Source organism: Rhododendron vialii, chromosome 2a, assembly GCF_030253575.1.
Source record: "Rhododendron vialii isolate Sample 1 chromosome 2a, ASM3025357v1".
Lineage (NCBI taxonomy): Eukaryota > Viridiplantae > Streptophyta > Magnoliopsida > Ericales > Ericaceae > Rhododendron > Rhododendron vialii.
In genome coordinates, this window is record NC_080558.1 from 28,746,396 (window position 1) to 28,761,990 (window position 15,595).

General features: G+C 41.0%; 1 protein-coding gene across 1 annotated transcript; it reads right to left on the reverse strand.

Annotated features, from left to right (window-relative positions):
- Positions 1 to 265: 265 nt before the first annotated feature.
- Positions 266 to 3,102, reverse strand: LOC131317380 (uncharacterized). Its single transcript, XM_058346936.1, has 6 exons — positions 2,920 to 3,102; positions 2,644 to 2,871; positions 2,105 to 2,349; positions 1,063 to 1,127; positions 521 to 585; positions 266 to 388 (listed from the first exon to the last, which is right to left on the reverse strand). Exons 1-6 carry the CDS (start codon positions 3,100 to 3,102, stop codon positions 266 to 268), a joined length of 909 nt encoding a protein of 302 aa, XP_058202919.1.
- Positions 3,103 to 15,595: the final 12,493 nt, after the last annotated feature.

Below are 15,595 nucleotides of genomic sequence, written 5' to 3' on the forward strand. Positions count from 1 at the left end.
TTTCTGTCACATGAAGGGCCATGTGACCCAGTGGGTGGCCAAGCCTCGTATCTAACCGAACTCCGTTCCCGGCCGAACCTGGTGCACCGCCGTGCCCGAATGGCGGCATGTGTGAGGTACATGCGGGCAAATGTTCTCCACCGATGGTGGCCGAGCTTGAATTACATACGGCGCCAGAGCTCCTTGAAGAATCTTCTCCACGGATGAATCTCGGCCAGTAGCCGACCCCAGTTCAGACAAGGTTGTGGCGGCCGGCTGCGGGCGGTTACTCTCGGTCCGCTACATAAACTACCTTAGTAATTTCAATACTATCTGTAAAGTCCAGCTCCTTTGGGTAAGTTTCATACTCTGGGACTTGACGGGCATTTTTGACATGCATTGGCGCCATCTAAATGGTAAAAATGTAGTTAGGAAGGAGAATACAATGTGAAGCAACACACTTAAGGTACATGAGCGAGATTATATACCAGCCTAGAGAAATTCAAATTGGAAAGCAATTAAATCATCATAAATGACATACCAAAGGTTTTGCACCATGTTTCTCCAAAAGTTTGATCACATCATGGTTTTTATAATGTATTGCATCTGCAAGAGGCCGTTCACAGCATTAGACGATGATCCACATAAATGCACAGACTATATGCACTGGCGCAGCCAAACATAAGCCCGTCTTCAAAAAAATTCTCAATGCACTGTTCCTCTGTTGATTTGAACCTATCAACTTAATTCGCCAAATTTCTTAGAAGAAACTCACAGATACATAAGCATACATCATAGATACAAAACTAGATTAACTGGTTAAATAACTTGTATTTGGAGTCTTGCCCTACAAAGCCTATTTAAGCTACACAAGCTTGGTCGATAGGCAGGAGACAACTCAACCTATTTCCAATTATCTTTATGTAATATATCTCCAAAATTCTACATAATAAGGCAACCGAGCAAGTTATCGGGCGGGTCTATTTCTCTAAGAGTGTCTCACCAATGGCATCATCAAAATTAAAAGATTTCTAAAATTAGCAATGTTGATCCAAAATATGGCTCACAATGATATAATCAAACCTAGCAGCCCCTTAACCAATAACCAAATTTTGGCCTTTGGATACCTAGAACTAGCAACTTTTTCTCTTTACATAGCCAAATTTAATGGGGATCACACTGTAGAGACCCGTATTAGTTCTTAATATTTTATAAATGAGAAATGTCGTAGTTATTTGATTTTGGGGGTTAATGTGAAGGAAATAGAAGTTTGGGATGTTATAGCTAATGTGTGTGTATATATGTGTGTGTGGTGTGTGGTTGGGGAATTATTTTTCCAATCTCTCTAGACACACACCTCTCTCTCTCTCTCTCTCTCTCAAAATTCCACCCAAACAACTCAAAATCCACACCAATCAACCTCCAATCCATCACCTACTTGCGTATCGGAGCTCGTATCTCATTGGGTTAAGCTCGGTGGAGTGTATTCTGCTCGGTTTTGATTTTGGAAGCTAAGGCTCACTCAATCTCTTCGGTTTTGACTTGGACACTTGAGGTAGGGAATTCTACCGCTCTCTATATGTTATTTAGGTATTTTCAAGCCCTGTCTGAGCTTGTATTGGTCATTGTAGAGTTTGGATCAAAATCTGTCAAGCTGTGAAAATTCGTCTGAAAACCCAATTTCCTACTGGTAGGACCTTTTCACCTACTGATAGGTCGTTTGAAAATTTTCTCATACAAGATTTGTGCACTGTCTATTTTCATTTTGTACTGGTAGGACTTGATCCCTACCAATAGGATCATAGAAATTTTCCATTTTCTACCGGTACCATTTGTCCCCTACCGATAGTGTCACGTCCTCGATTTTCAACATAAATAAATAATACATTTTTATACAAGAACCTCGCGTATCATACATATTACCCAAAAGAGTTTCCCACCTGTTTAATTTACAAACAAGTCCCCATGTTTAAAGAAATACAACCTTGGCACCAACGGAATGGTTTTGCCCCTCAAAACTTGCTTGTGCGAATCTAGGATACGTATCGGCTCCTCCCCATATAATGCGTCGGCTTCCAACTCTAATTCGGGCCACTCCAAAACATGTCACGGATCCGGTTCATACCTTCGCAACATCGATACGTGGAACACATCATGAATGCCCGATAATCTTGGTGGTAAGGCCAATTGATACGCGACCTCCCTGATCTTCTCGATAATGTCAAATGGCCCGATAAAACGAGGTGAAAGCTTGCCCTTTTGCCCAAAACGAGATAATCCCCGACGCAGCGACACCTTAAGGAACACATGATCCCCCACTTCAAACGATAATGGCCGGCGACGACAATCGGCATAACTCTTTTGCCTACTCTGCGAGGTTAACAACTATTGATGAATCACTTTGACTTGCTTATTGGTTCTCTTTTGTGCTTCTAGAAGACGCGGACGAATCGCTCTCATGTTATCGGAAGTTTCTTGGATCAATTCCAGCCTTACTAACATAGCCTCGCCCAACTCAGTCCAACAAACGGGTGATTGGCACGGTCTCCCATACAAGGCTTCATACGGTGCCATCTCGATACTAGATTGGTAACTATTGTTGTACGCGAATTCGACTAACGGTAGGTGATTTTCCCAATTTCTCTGAAAATCCATAACGCAAACCCGAAGCATGTCTTCTAGAATTTGGATCGTTCTCTCGGATAGCCCATCTGTTTGAGGATGATACGTGGTGCTAAACAAGAGATTGGTGCCAAGAGCGGCCTGCAACCTTTGCCAAAAGCGCGCGATAAACCTTGGATCTTGATCCAACACGATAGAGACGAGAATCCCGTGAAGACGGATAATCTCGCGGATGTACAAATGACTAAGTGTATCTATCGAATTCGTAACCTGAATAGGTAAGAAATGTGCTGACTTGGTCAATCAATCGACTATCACCCAAATGGCATCGTGCCCCCTCAGCGCTCTCGGTAAACCGGTAACGAAATCCACGGTCACTTTCTCCCACTTCCATTCAGTGACTGGAAATGGTTCTAACTCCCTCACAGGTCGTTGATGCTCGGCTTTGACTTGTTGGCACGTTAGGCATTTGGACACGAAGACGACAACATCTCTCTTCATTCCTAGCCACCAAAACTATCTACGCAAATCGTGATACATTTTCGTTCCCCCCAGATGCACGGCTAACGGTGAATGGTGAAATTCTCTCAAAATTTCCTCCCGACATGAAATGGGTACGAACAACTTTCCTTGGTATCGCAGACTTTGATCGGCATGTATCATCCACCCCTCTCGAGCATTTTCGCTAAGAAACTTAGTGCGAAACTCCCCCGCTTCTTCATCTTGTTGTTGAGCTTCAATTACTCGGGTCGATAAGGTCGATTGAACGGTTAAAATGCACAAAGTGACTCCATCACGGACCTCTTCAAATGTAGCGCATACGAACCTAAGTCGTTCATCGTTTTCCACTCATAGATGGCTAAACTTGCAAGTTGTGTCGATTTTCTACTCAATGCGTCTGCTACCACATTCGCCTTACCCGGATGATATTGCAATTCAAAATCGTAGTCTTCTAAGTGCTCCATCCAATGGCGTTGTTGTAAATTAAGCTCTTTTTGAGAGAACAAGTACTTGAGACTTTTATGATCAGAAAAGACTTCGAACCTCTCACCGTAAAGATAATGACGCCAACTCTTTAATGCAAAGATGACGGCCGCAAGTTCCAAATCATGGGTAGGATAGTTTCGCTCATGAGTTTTCAATTGCCACGATCCAAATGCTACCACTTGCCCACACGCATCCCAATCCCTCTTTTGAAGCGTCACAATACACGGAATAACCGACTCCTCGTTCGGGCACAATCAAAACCGGCGCAGTAGTTAATCTTCTCTTCAATTCCTTAAAGGTCATCTCACATGCGTCACTCCAAACGAAACGAGTCCCCTTACGAGTCAATTTTGTCAACGGAGCCGCTAGGCGAGAAAAATCGAGTACAAAGCGACGATAATACCCGGCCAAACCCAAGAGACAACGAATCTCAAACACACTCTTCAGTCGTTGCCAATTCATCACAGACTCTATCTTTCCCGGATCAAAGGACACCCCATCCTTTGATACGACGTGACACAAAAATTTGACTTCGGATAACCAAAATTCACATTTGCTAAGTTTGGCATACAAACGATGTTCTCTCAAAAGTTCAAGAACGATAGAAAGGTGAGTTTGGTGTTCCTCCTTCGAAGGCGAGTAGATAAGAATATCATCCACAAAGACAACTATGAAACATAGGTACGAAAGATACGGTTCATTAAAGCCATGAAAGTTGCCGGTGCATTCGTCAATCCAAAGGGCATAACAACAAACTTTTAGTGGCCATAACGAGTATGAAAGGTGGTTTTAGGAATGTCTTCCCTCCGAACCCTCAACTGGTGGTAACCGAACCTCAAATCAATTTTGGAGAAATAAGTTGCACTTCAAAGTTGATCAAACAAGTTGCCGATTCTAGGCATAGGGTACTTATTCTTAATGGTGACGCGGTTCAACTTACAATAATCGATACATAGACAAAGTGACCCATCCTTCTTTTGATCAAACAAAGCCGGTGCTCCCCACAACAACGTACTAGGATGGATAAACCCCAAATCCTCCAATTTTTGCAATTGAACCTTCAATTCTCTCAACTCGGAGGGCGCGAAGCGATAAGGAGGTATGGAAATAGGAGCGGTACCAGGAAGTAAGTCAATAGTAAATTCAATTTCTCTCTCGGGTGGCAAACCGGGTAACTCCTTCTGAAACACGTCCGGAAAGTCGCAAACAACATGCAAGAGGTAGATCCATACGCGTGGACGCATTCTTATCTAACGCCAAACTCGCTAATAAGGCATACATCGACTCACGCTCCCGAGACTCACACAGATACGGTTCTATCGGTTCCTGACGCTCCCCGAAGAACTCAAAACAAGAACCCCCAGGCAAACAAATACAGACCCAATGCTTGAAGCAGTCTATAGTAGCATGGAACGTCGACAGCCAATCCATTCCCAAAATAAGGTCGAACCCCGACATATTCAACATGATAAAGTCAAATGTAAAATGATGATCTAGAATAATAAGCTCACAATCCCGGTAAATGCGATCTAACGGAGACCTACCTCCTATAGGTGTGTCAACAAACAACAGAGGACTGATACTCTCGATTTCCAATTCCAAAGCACAAGCGAAAGATGCAGCAATGAATGAATGCGATGCTCCATAATCAAATAATACTCTAGCGAAGGAGTTAAACAAGAGAAATGTACCCCTCACAACCGAAGTTTCCGGGACCTGAGAAGTGACAGGAGGTGGTGGAGGCGGAATAGCATAAGTGATAGCAAATGCCCTCCCCTGAGTGGTCTGACCCTGAACGTGTCCACCCCGATGACCGGAGCCCTGAGTAGGTGTAGTGAACTAGCTCCTCTCTAAGCCTGAGATCCCTGAACCGAAGTGGTTTGACGAAAGTGAGATTGTTGCTGTCTTTGAATGCCCCGAAACAACTGCCTACCAGAACCCTATCCACCCCTCGGCTGTTGCACCGATCCCGACTCACTGCGAGCCCCCATCCCCACGCGGAAAATTTTGAGCAAAGTGACCAATTTTCCCATAAGTAAAGCATGTTCCCAAAAGCCACGGACACTGAGCACGAATGTGCCCCGCTTGACCACACTCATTGCATACGATCGGAGGTCTATTGGAGACTCCCCGAGTCCCAAACGAAGACGATGGTGGAGGCCCAAAGTTTGACGGACCCTGCGAAGTCGACATTTGATCTCTGTCTCTTTCTCCCTTGATTGCCAAAACTTCCTGACGAAGAACTCATACCCCCCACTGCTTGTCTCGGTTCCCAAACCTTAGGATTTTTGGGTGCCTCATTCGGTGTCTCGATGCTCCTTGCACATTCAACAACTTCGGAAAACTTCCCTTTGCGTTGTGCCATAACAAACTTCTTCACGGTTTCGTGCAAGCCTCTTTTGATCCGCCTACATTTCCTTTCTTCAGTGGCCACTAACTCTGGCGCGAAACGGGACAAGGATTGAAACTTTAAGGCATATTCCGACATCGTCATATCCCCTTGTTCCAACTTCTCAAACTCTTCCCTCAATTGTTCACGACTTGTTTTCGGAAAGTATTGCTCCTCGAAAAGCACCTCAAATTCGGCCCAAGTTTTATTCTCAACATCTGGCTAATCTGCTTGAGCTGCGGTCCTCGCCACTCTCCTTGCATCTTTCCTCGATTCTAAAACCGACTCCCACCACTCATTCGCTTCTCCGATAAGTTGAACGGCCACTATATTCACCCACAAGTCATCCTCCATTATCTGAAGAGCCCTGAAAAGTTTTTGAATTTGGGCTAGCTAATGATCGGCCACAAGAGGGTCACTGCTTGACCCATCGAACATAGGTGGATTTCTATTGCTGAACTCCCTCATTGCTATCATAGCACGACTATCTGCGCTTTCCCTAGGAGCAGGATTTAAAAGGTTTGCAGCCACAAGAGCCGCAACGAAATCCCTAGCAAAAAGATTTTGAACGATTGGTACCTCCTCTCCCTGACCGTGTCCGGTCCCTTCCCCCGGATTCCCATTCGGATTTTCCCCATAATGGCTAACTTCATCCTCAACCGGCGCTTCTCGGCCATGACCACGACCACGGCCACGGCCACCCCTACTTTCGGCCTCACCTACTCTAGCACGGTTCTCGGGGGCATCTTACTACAAGTTATAAGAAAAGAATGATTGGTCAATAGCAATATTGTTTCATGAGGTCAATGCCCCAAACTATCCCAACACGGGTCAAAGCGACTCTACACCACTCTACTATATTGAAATGCCATGCCACTTAAGCCAAATGATATCAATGCACACAAGCACACATATGTTATGAAAATGGCGTGACATTTTGAACCCATGAGACTAGAAGTCTCCCCACGGTCTCAAAGTATTCAAACTTAGATGCTCTGATACCAATTTGTCACGTCCTCAATTTTCAACATAAATAAATAATACATTTTTATACAAGAACCTCGCATATCATACATATTACCTAAAAGAGTTTCCCACCTGTTTAATTTACAAACATGTCCCCATGTTTTAAAAAATACAACCTTGGCACCACGGCCCAAATTAACTTAGATACAAATAGGACATGTTCAGAATGTTACAAACTTTAGTCAAAAGATAATTCAAGAGCAAATTAGTAACAAAGTCATCTTTGGCCAAAAGTAAGCCTATTACAAAGATGAATGTGTAACTAATGGAGTTAGCTTCCAAAAATCTTCATGTCCAAGCACACCATTACATGCAGTCTATTGCCCGACATTCGAACCTGAAAAGAAGGATTTTGTTGAGCTACACTAGCCCAGTAGAAAATCTTTACCAATCTTATATGTAAATATGAGGATAGATGCAAAGGAGGAAGACAAGTGCAAAATGAGATGTCAAGGAGATGTAGCTGAATCATAAGATAACAATTTGTTCAAGATATACTAACATCTCAATTAGTCACACAATTCATAAGACTCGAATACTCCCCGATTTGCAACACGACTCGCTATCCCCAAACTCCCACCATCGGTATTTCCACCCCTTGCATTACCGTATACGCCACGTGGATTACCGTGTTACCACCCATTGCATCACGGTGATCCCCAATGACTCAGTTCACCGTATTACCACCCCTTGCACTATAGGATCCACCTAAGTCTCCGTATTACCACCCTTTGCGTTACGCGACTTTCTAGTCCATCCTTCGACTCATTCGCCTACCTTCGCATTCTACAAGCCAACTAAGACTTTACCTTAATCACACGTTCACATGAAACATCATACGGTATTCTAACAATGCTCTAAGTATGCCACAAACATAACCAAGAAATCAATTTATCATTAAGACGTATTTTAACAAATTTTCTAATCAAGTAAATCCTTATTCGGTTCTAGCTAATGGAAAGCCAACGGACCAAGGAATACGTTGAACCATTATAGGAAGTCAATTAGACATGCTTGAGATAGTTTAGGAGGTGTTTAAAAAGGTTTAGAAGTGGTTGGGGGTCAAAACTATGAAATTTGGAGCAAAACAACAAAATTTGATTTTAGGCTTGTTTGTATCGATACTAGGAATTCTAGTAATTCTAGTATCGATATAGATGGGCTTCAAAGTACAAAAGAGAGTATTGTATCGATACCAATCTGAGCTGTATCGATACAATGCCAGTTCGAGCAGAATTTCTGCAGAATTTCAAAGATTCAACTACAACATCAGCAACAACTATTATAGGCACGATTTCACACCAAATCAACACATTTACCCACAAAAGAAGCAAAGAAATCCCTACCTCGAGTCAAGGAGCGAAACCCAAGAGATTCGTACGAGCCCTACCCCGAACTCCTTGAAATCAACCGAAATACTTTTCTCCAAGCTTGGCCCACGAAATTTTTAGCTCAATAATGTGATTGAAAGGCTTGAGGGAGGATGATTCTTGAGGTTTTGAAAGAGTTTTTGAGAGGGAGCAAGAGAGAGAGAGAGATAATCGGATGAGAGAGAAAGGGGACGGTAGAGAGAGAGAGATTGGGAGATGAAATTATCTCCTACACTCCCATACATCACTATATATACTATCTCAAGCATGTCTAATTGACTTCCTATGATGGTTCAACGTATTCCTTGGTCCGTTGGCTTTCCATTAGCTAGAACCGAATAAGGTTTTACTTGATTAGAAAATTTGTTAAAATACGTCGTAATGATAAATTGATTTCTAGGTTATGTTTGTGGCATACTTAAAGCATTGTTAGAATACCGTATGATGTTTCATGTGAACGTGTGATTAAGGTAAAGTCTTAGTTGGCTTATAGAGTGCGAAGGTAGGCGAATGAGTCAAAGGATGGACTAGAAAGTCTCATAACGCAAGGGGTGGTAATACGGAGACTTAGGTGGATCTCGTAGCGCAAAGGGTGGTAATACAGTGAACCAAGTCATTGGGGATCACCGTGACACAAAGATGGCTTTGTAACTAATTTGCTCTTGAATTATCTTTTGACTAAAGTTTGTAACATTTTGAACATGTCGTATCTGTATACAAGTTAATTTGGGCCGTGGTGCAAAGGTTGTATTTCTTTAAACATGGGGACTTGTTTGTAAATTAAACATGTGGAAAACTCTTTTAGGTAATATGTATGATACGCGATGATCTTGTATAAAAATGTATTATTTATTTATATTAAAAATCGAGGACGTGACAAGTAGGACCCTAGTGAACCAAAATGTTGTCCTTTCTATTTCCATTTTGTATCAGTAGGTCCCCATCTCCTACCAGTAGGACTCCTGTCCCAGTGCTAAATTGTCCTATGTCTTTGTGATTACTTGTTAGAAATTTAACTAATGGGTTTATTTATGCGTACATTCAAGTATTTGGAGAATAACACTTGTTTCATGCGTAGAATTGTATCCGATGGATGTGAATGAGCTTGTTGAACTATGAGATAAAGAGTTTGAACTCATTGCACGAACAAAATACGAACGGTACATTTGAGCACATAGACGACTCGGGAACACTTAGGACCCATCGACGGGTAGGTGCTTGGTAGGGGGTATCGAGATCCCTTAATTGGCCCGGCAGGAGCGAATGCTCAAATTGGTAACACTCAGGACCTAATCGATAGGTGGGTTCCTGGCAAGGGGTATCGGGATCCCTTAATTGGCCTGGCAGGAGCTTAGGCTCAAACACACTAAGATATGAGATGTTGGGACACAAACTACTCGGATATGTTTTAAGAGTATGACGAGAAGAAGGAGTTGAGACGATTGGATCCTTGATCATGTTGGTCACGCGCACAATTCTGTTATTAGTATGCCTCTAGTGTTCGCTCTTCTATTTTACTCATTTGCATATAGAGTTTGTGTGGGCTTTTCTACCGGGCTAGTGTAGCACAACCTTTCATTATTTTCAGGTGCAAACCCAAGACCATAGCATGCATGCTTGGAGAGCTTGGGTGTGGAAAATACTTTTGAAGACTAGCATTGAGGAGTTACTGGGCCATATTTGTAAATCACTTTTTGGAAGATGTATTTGTAACTTCGCTTATATTTCTTTGACTATGGAATATTGTAATCTCATAACTCTCTTTGATACTCAGTACTTATGTTCATTTGGGCCATTGAGCTAATGATGTAATCTTTTTGAAACTCTTGGATGTAGAGGTACAACTATGGAAATGGAAATATTAAACTATTTTGGGGTATTACGGTTTATTGTGAGGATTTTACTATGGAAATCATTTATATTTATGTTGAAAATCGTGGGCGTGACACACATTCCCTGTCTTTCTTTTCTCTCTCTTCCACTCTCCTCCCATCACTATCAATGGAATCAGCACCCACTCATATTTATTTGTAACTCTCTCTCTCTCTCTCTCTCTCTCTCTCTCTCTCTCTCTCTCTCTCTCTCTCTCTCTCTCCCTCTCCCTCTCTCTCTCTCCCTCTCTCTCTCTCTCTCCCCTAAAAATGAGTTTTTGATTATGGACCATCATGAGACTTCACATTGTTAATCTTAGCTACCCCTAAATGGATAACAAAAAGATGAGGTGGCAAGTTTTGATTACCCAATTTTGGTTGTCATTGGAGATACCCCAATACTAACTTAGGTTTGTCATCTCATGTGTGTTAGAGACCCATCCCACATCCTCGTTGAAACCACCCAAGGTTGGTCTATACATAGGGCCTGTTTGGCATCTTCATTATTGCATTTTTAGTTTCTCATTTTTGCATTTTGACTGTTTGGTTCCCTAATTCTATAACTCATTTTACCAGAACCCATTCACTGATTTTCACTATGGAGGCCAAAAGTCAAAATGAGGTCCAAAGGACCTTTTTGCATTTTTTAGTTTTTCCATTTTATGTTCAATTACCAAAACACCCTTGCTCTTTTTAGGTATTTACCAATTTTAGGTATTTTGTGCGTTACTTTTTTCATCAATTAGTATTGTTATTTTTTTTGCTAACATTGAGGGTTTGTGTATCTTTTATTGTTGTTTTTATTATGAGTTTAGTGAATTGTTAAACTAAGTTAATGATTTTCTTATTTCAAATATCACTTACATGGTAATATTTATTTATTCTAAACTACCAAATAAAAAAATCAAGACTCGAAGTTATGGAATATTTCTCAAGCTCAATACCCAATAAATATAAATTGAAACAAATGAAAAACATTATTCATACATCTTTTAACACAAAAACAAAGAACCAAGGGTAAAATGGTAAAAAATTAACCCAAAATTCATTCTCATCATTCACCTACCAAACACTACTCCTGTTACAAAAAACATTCTGCACATATCATCCAAACACTCCTACTAGATTCAAAATACATTCTGACCATTGCCAAAAAAGTTAAAAAGCCGAAAAGTTGAAAATGGAAAGCCAAAAAGTAGCCTTCCAAAGTCCAATGGCTTATCCGCATACTATCAATTAGCTCCGAAATTCCAACAATTTCAATAATCTTGCATTTGAGTCAAAACTCTAGGTTTACCACCATTACTTGGAACATGTGGAAAAGAAAAGAAAATTAAAAAAAAAATCCCTCCCATTGTTTGGTTTGGAGGCAAAAAGGGGAGAAAATAACAAAATCAAGTTTTATGAATAGCATACTTTTACTCTCATTTTCCTCCCACTCTTTTCTTTTCTTTCCCCCCTTTCTTCAAGTTCCAAATAGAGAAGGTAAAAATATGCAGCAAAACACAGGTGCAGAGAGAGTGCGTGGTATAAATTATATTACCGTGCTTCCCCAGCGGTCTTTGGGGTCAATCTCGACGCCATTCTGAATGAAGAACTCCGCGACATCACCATAACCATGGCACGCCACTGTTGGAAGTGGAGGGTATCTAGTATATATTTGAACAAAATTTTTGAAGGGGAAGAGTACTTGTATTTCAATTAGACATAGTACATAATGAGTAGAACCCATCCATATTTATAGTGTTCTATGAAAGGTTCTAGATATCTTTTACAAGATAGTTTATAGGTACATTCTGGATTTTACACATGTGACTTATACTAATAACAAATATCTAGATACTTTCCAAGGATCTTCTAAAACTCTTCTAGAACAAGGTCTTCTAGAACCAAGATATTTATACTCCTCCAATAATATCTACTATTTGGGCCATTTTATTGGGCTTGTCTTGGACTTTATTTTTCTTGGGCCAAAATGCCAAATCAAGTTTATGCTCCAACATCCCCCGTTAAACTTGATTTAGTAACTAGCTTCGAGAAGATTTCTTAGCTTATAGAAGACTTCGTACTTGAGCGGCTTGGTGAGGATATCGGCAATTTGATCTTCCAATCTTGCAAATGTCATTCAGACCTCCATGTTAGCCATGCGTTCTCTTATGAAATGATACATGCTTGCTACAATCATGGAAGATTGGATTCTTGGCTAGTGCTATCGCTAATTGATTGTCCACGAATATCTCTATTGCTTCTTCTTGTGCAAAATGAAGCTCCTTAGCCACATTGCATGACATACACATCATAGTCAATGCCGGCTCGTTGCTTGTATCCTTTGGCGACAAGTCTTGCTTTGTATCGTTCTACTTCTCCTTTGACATTTTTCTTGCCTTTGTACACCCACTTCACGCCAATTGCTTTGTGGCCTTTTGGAAGATTGGCTAGCTCCCATGTGTCATTCTTCTTGATTGCCTGTATCTCTTCATCCATGGCATCTCTTCATTTCTTATTTTGCACCGCTTCCTCAAAACCTAATGGTTCACAATCGGCAAAAAGACAAAATAAGTTGAGATTGTCTTGGTTTGCCGTTACCTCACAGAGCTCTTGTAGATTCCTCATGCGGTTCGGCCTTTCACTTGAGCTTTCCTCCGATGATGGATCTTCTTGGTTTGGAGTTGGTGATGGAGGTGGTGTCATGGGCTCTTGTGGCTCTTCTCTTTCTTCCCGACTTTCTTAGAATGAGGGGAAGAAATCATATTGCTCCTCTTCTTTGAGTCTCCCAATCCCACGTGCTTTCTTCATCAAAGACCACGTCTCAGCTTGAAATCACATTTCCATTGCTTGGATTGTACAATTTGTAGCCTTTGGACCTTGAATCATAGCCAATAAAGACATACTTCTCACTTCTATCATCAAGTTTGGACCGCTTTTGCTCCAGCACTTGTGCATAGGCAATGCTCCCAAAAACTCACAAGTGTGAGATCCCGGGCTTTCTTTCGCTCCATGCTTCTTGCGGAGTCTTCCCCCAAACACTTCGTGTGGGAGAGTGGTTTGACAAGTAGACCTCACAATCAACTACTTCGGCCCAAAATTCTTTCAGCATTCTCTTGCTCTTCAACATACTTCGAGCTGCTTTAAGAATGGATCTATTTTTTCTTTCCACAAAACCATTTTGTTGAGGAGAGAACAGAAGTGTTAGAGGACGGCAAATTCCATTTTCTTCACAAAAATCATTAAATTTCGTTTGAGGTGAATTCGCCTCCTCTGTTGGATCTCATGACTTTTATATCATAGCCACTTTCTTTTTCAACAAGCGCCTTGAATTTTTTAAAAAACATTATATACTTCCAACTTTTGTTTCAAAAAATAGACCCATGTCTTGCGGAAAAAATCATCAATAAAGAGAAGAAAGTAGATGCCGAGAGAATAAGGATCAATTGGTCCACACACATCGGTGTAGATTAGTTCCAAAGGCTTTCTTGCTCTTGTTGTTGCCTCTCTTGGAAAGCTTTTTCTAAAGTGCTTACCAAGAAGGCATCCTTCACAAAATTGATTCGGGTGGTTAATGGAAGCCAATCCTTTCACCATTCCTTTCTCGGACAACAATTTTAGTTCCCCAAAGTTTAAATGCCCAAATCTTTAGTGCCAAAGCCAAGTAGTATCTTTGTAGCATGCTTTCAAGCATTTAGCAAACATCATTTTGTATATTTAACAAGAACATTCTATTGCTTGTCATTGGCACTTGGGCAATCATGTCTCTTTTGTCATTTCTTATAAAAAGACTACGATTCTTCATGTGAATATCATAGCCTTTTTCTGACAGTTGTCCAGTACTCAAAATATTGGTTTTCATGTTGGGGGCATAGTAAACATTTGAAATAAATTGGTGCCTTCCATTTTTTAAGCGAATCAAAATTTTACCTCTTCCCTTCACTAGAACTTTGGATAGATCTCCAAAGGAAACTGTAGAGACCCAGAATTTTTTTTTTTAAAATTTTTGAAATGTATATTAAATGCCTTATTGGGAAAATAAAATTTATGTGGTGATTATTTGAATTGAAGATTGAAGTGAAAGAATAGAAGCTTAAGGGAGTGGGTGTGTAATTTAAATATATATGAGTATATATAGGGTGGGTGTGTGGTGTAGGAGATTATTTTCATCTCCCATCTCTCTCTACCGTCCCTCTCACTCTTTCTCTCATCCGAAATATCTCTCTCTCTCTCTCTCTTCTCCTCTCACTCAAAACTCTACTCCATCTCACAAAAACCTGAAGGATTCGTCTATATTTCATCTCTAGAACGCAACCTCGGGTTCGTATCGCGTTGGGTGAGGCTCGAGGGGAAGATCTTAGAGGATTCCAGAGCTTTGGAAGCTAGGGTTTGTTCGTTGATCTCATGTTTGAAGCTTCTAACCTTGATGTAGGGATTTCTTATTCATTCTATGTGTTTATGAGTTGATTTCATGCTTTAATCGAGTTTAGATCATCCACCACTGTGTCTTCAAAAAGCTGTTGAAATCTGCAGAAAATTGCCCAAAATCGCCTAGGGATCGATCCCCAAGCATGGGGATCGATCCCTCATTCAAATCTGGACTAAATATGGACTTTTGCCCTTGGGGATCGATCCCCAAGAGAGGAGGGATCGATCCATCCCCTCTCTGGAAATTCTGCTCGCTTTCTAGGATTCATCCCAACTTCAAACAGCCATAATTTCTTTGTCCAATGTTTGTTTCATGCAAATTTTATATCGATTTGAAGATCTTGAAGTCAGCTTTCATTTGCCGCCAGAATGACCTTAAATCTCTTAGTACACAGAAAGTTATGACCATTTGAGTAGAGGTGTGTCAATCTACCGATGTCTGTGGTTATTCCTAAGATTGTCCTTGTTCCGTGTTATGATTCCCTATATAATTAGAACATGTTTAAGTCACTCTTGAGTATGATTGCTTATGTCCTAATGACTTGTTGTTTGATCTTGTCTCTTAGCACTCATTAGAGCATAATATCAACGATGTTGGTTAGGGAAATGTACCATAAGATTGATAGAAGTACCATGGGCTATAAGGGATAAAGTGGTGAGTGCTATGAGAAGACATGAGCTTGTCTAGTGATCCGATGGGCTAGTGTAGCTCAACCTATCATTTTTAGGTGCGTCCCAAGGATCTTGACGCGGAGTGCATGGTGTGCATGCTTGACTTCACATCTTTGAAAGCCGTCATTGAGAAGTGGTTCCATCATCCCTTTGTGTGATCTTTTTGAAAAGATGTAACTATAAATTTCATTTGAACTCTTTTAACTTTAAATATCATGTAACCTCTAAATTTACCGTCTTTGACTAATTATGAAATTTGGGTTGTA